Below are 3,184 nucleotides of genomic sequence, written 5' to 3' on the forward strand. Positions count from 1 at the left end.
GTTTTTGTATATTATATGTAATAACAACTTAATAAGTTACCGAAATACAAAATAAAAAAGAAGTATAAAAAAGTGTGAGGTACTTTATGCAACATGATTCTCAACATAGGCCTTCAAAGGTACAGTGTGCCATATCTCCGATCCCGAACAATGCTCCGTATAAGTGGAACATGTCATCGACCCAGGGGATAGCTTTGCACCTTATTTTAATAGTGCAGTAAAGTGATATTTTCGGAGCCCTAAGAAGCCTAAGTGCGTCACTTCGTAAAAAAAGGATTTTAGTTTTCCCACTAAGTAGTCGAGAAAGCCTTGCCACCGGACACGTCTATTATACAACCCTACTGAAACCGTTACATGCAAGGCCTTCATTAAAAAGTTACATTTTACATATCGTCATAAGGTCTAGGATCACCCATTCAAGCACATAAAATAGGTAGGAAAGGACTCTGCATGCTCTGTTACAAGTGAAATAATCTGCCAGCAAGTAGTTCCCGTTTGGATTATCTGAAGAATTTCCCTGAAAGCAAGACGGATTTAAACTTTAACAACTATAAAATGGACTGTGGAACACAACTGTAAAGTATAGAGGCTTGATCAATAATCACCTTCTCCATCTGTAGGAGCATACGCAGATCGCCTGGACCGTACTTCCTGAGGTGTGGGCTGCAAAAGGCGCAGGTTCAAACAAGAGAAAATGCCAGGTCAAGTACAAGAAGCAGAAAAACAAATAACAGCAAACTAAGCTTACAACCCCAACTCATATTCATGTACGTAGAGTTGTGAATTGCAAGTGGACCAACTCATAATTTCTGCCATGTTCTATAGATGGATCTGAATTAAGTTCACTCTGTTTTATGTGTCGCATACAGAAATAATTCGCACTCAGCTTTTCTGTATCTATAATGCGATTCATCTCTGGCTCTGACTGGATTTTGTCAAATCACTATTCCTATGTTCTTACTTATGGTGTATTTGGAAGAAGGAGATCTCAAATCTCGACCTAGTGTTGCACGTAGGCACAGGCACTGGTGTGCACCAAGATGGCAAGCAAATGCATGGTTCCACCAAATGAAGGTTCTGAGATCTTCCAATGCAAGGATTTCAAATCACCATTACACAATAAGAGGTGTAGGGGTCACTAATGGACCTTCCCCCATTGATCATGGCATTTAAGTTCCCCAAGACCTGAAGTCAGATCACTAGGAAAGCACAAGTATATGGTAGTCAGGCGCAACCTTGGAGATTTTAAGTATGCATTATCGTTTTTGTGGGATGTAATCCACATAGTGTAATGATAAGGGTTTGAATTGGTGCAATTATCTGCATGCCTAATTTTTAGTTCCCAAAAATAATATAAACGTCCCCTCGGCACACACATTGAGAAGTAAAACAGTAAAATGCTAATCACATTCTCATTCACAGAAGCAGACAGATTATAAAGTTTAGTAGCACAGATTCTGTTGCACCATACATAGTGAAAAGTAAGTGCTAATCAAACTCTCATTTGTAGAAAAGGGATCCTCATAAATTGTGTAGCATATGTTCTGATCATATGCTGCTACAAAACCTAAACTTCTGAAAGTGTTGTAAGTAGATGAGCTGCATGCTTACTGTCAAAGAACATACATAACTCAAGAACATTTGGTGTAAAAGTGTGCTAATCTCTTGGACTCCTGGTTCTGCATGAACTCTAAGTGAAATCACTTTTTGCCCAGATTCTCACTTGGCATCCATAGCACCCATCATTTACTAAAAAGATAGTATGCAAATGGATCTGTGCTGTTTGATAAGTATCCTATCCTTGTGTCATAATCCTTGCCATTCTATTAAATCAGAGCTTAATTTAGCAATCTTGGTTGAAAGTTGAAACATTTATTGCTTGCAGTAAGCACTGTTCTCTAGAAAACAGAAACTAGTTTATTACCAAATGGCAAGACTAAAAAAATGTACTACTGAATAAAAGTTTTACATGCACACCTGCAATTTTGGCCGAAGAGCTTCGAGTGGTCCCTTTTTGTGATCTTCCTGTGCCCCTTGCTCTCATTTGAGAACATTAGACAAAAATAATTATCATTAAGATGTTTACGACATATAATATTAACAGAGATGATACCTTTCCTAATGCCCAATCAGCTGAATCAAAAAATGCATGTTCATGGTCCTGGCTTTCAGAGAATGAATCAATCAAACTTGTTGCAGTAGATGAAAAACTAACCAACAGAAAACAAATAGAGAGAACAAGGACAAAAAAAATTCACAACAAGATAGTATCTCCAAATAATCGACCATAAAGTACCTTGGATATCAATGGAGGTTTCTTGGGTAAAATTCCTCCATATTTCTTCTTGATTATCTCTTCTTACAAAAAGGATTCTTAGTCTACCTTATATGCAAAGTAATTTCATTGGGGTAAAACAAAACTGATATCATGAATTAAGAGTGACATTTTGCCTCAATGCTATAACGTTATAACCAATATACCTCATTTATTTCGGTGCTTGCACAATCATTCTCTTTCTTATCTACATCAATGTTTGTAGATTCTTGTTTATTGGTATCAAAATCCTTCACATCTGACATGCTTTCTCCTGTTCAAGTCTGCTGTGTAGGCATGCAAAAAAAATCGTCATTTTTGGATAAATTATACCCTTTCTATGGGAGAATGTGGCTAACGCAAATCTTATGGAAAAACCCACTAATCAAACTGGAAAAAGACATGCATCAGTTTGCAATTTTCAAGCAAATAGACAAACAAAAACATTTAGAGGACAAACTCCTAGATGCAATAGTAAATGGCCTTGTAAATTTGGACTGACAAAGTTTCTGGTAAAAATATGAAGCAGATTATGGATTCATTTGCAGAAGAAAGCAAAATACAGTAGAAGAAGTACATTAAGGTTCATAAACCAAATATAGGTACAATATGGTTTCTGGAAGATATTGTATTAAAGAAGTTGAATAAAAATGAAATGTAGTTATGGTTTCAAAAGACGTGAACAATATGTAATACCCAAAAACTGCTGCAAACTCATTTTTGCGAGAAAAATTGGGAGTATTAGTTTGTCGCAAGTTTTCTATCAGCCTTAAGGTTAATAAAAAAAGAACACACATACGATTGGAAGGTCAGAAGAAATAATTACAAGAAAAAAATGTTTAAAAAACAGACATACAGGATTTTTCATGA

At 36.1% G+C, this 3,184-nt stretch overlaps 1 protein-coding gene across 1 annotated transcript; it reads right to left on the reverse strand.

Moving 5' to 3' along the window:
- Positions 1 to 500: 500 nt before the first annotated feature.
- Positions 501 to 2,446, reverse strand: LOC116255217 (uncharacterized). Its single transcript, XM_050078087.1, has 6 exons — positions 2,422 to 2,446; positions 2,297 to 2,358; positions 2,114 to 2,161; positions 1,978 to 2,037; positions 606 to 663; positions 501 to 517 (listed from the first exon to the last, which is right to left on the reverse strand). Exons 1-6 carry the CDS (start codon positions 2,444 to 2,446, stop codon positions 501 to 503), a joined length of 270 nt encoding a protein of 89 aa, XP_049934044.1.
- Positions 2,447 to 3,184: the final 738 nt, after the last annotated feature.

The sequence above is a fragment of the Nymphaea colorata genome, chromosome 5 (genome assembly GCF_008831285.2).
Source record: "Nymphaea colorata isolate Beijing-Zhang1983 chromosome 5, ASM883128v2, whole genome shotgun sequence".
In the NCBI taxonomy this organism is placed as follows: Eukaryota; Viridiplantae; Streptophyta; class Magnoliopsida; order Nymphaeales; family Nymphaeaceae; genus Nymphaea; species Nymphaea colorata.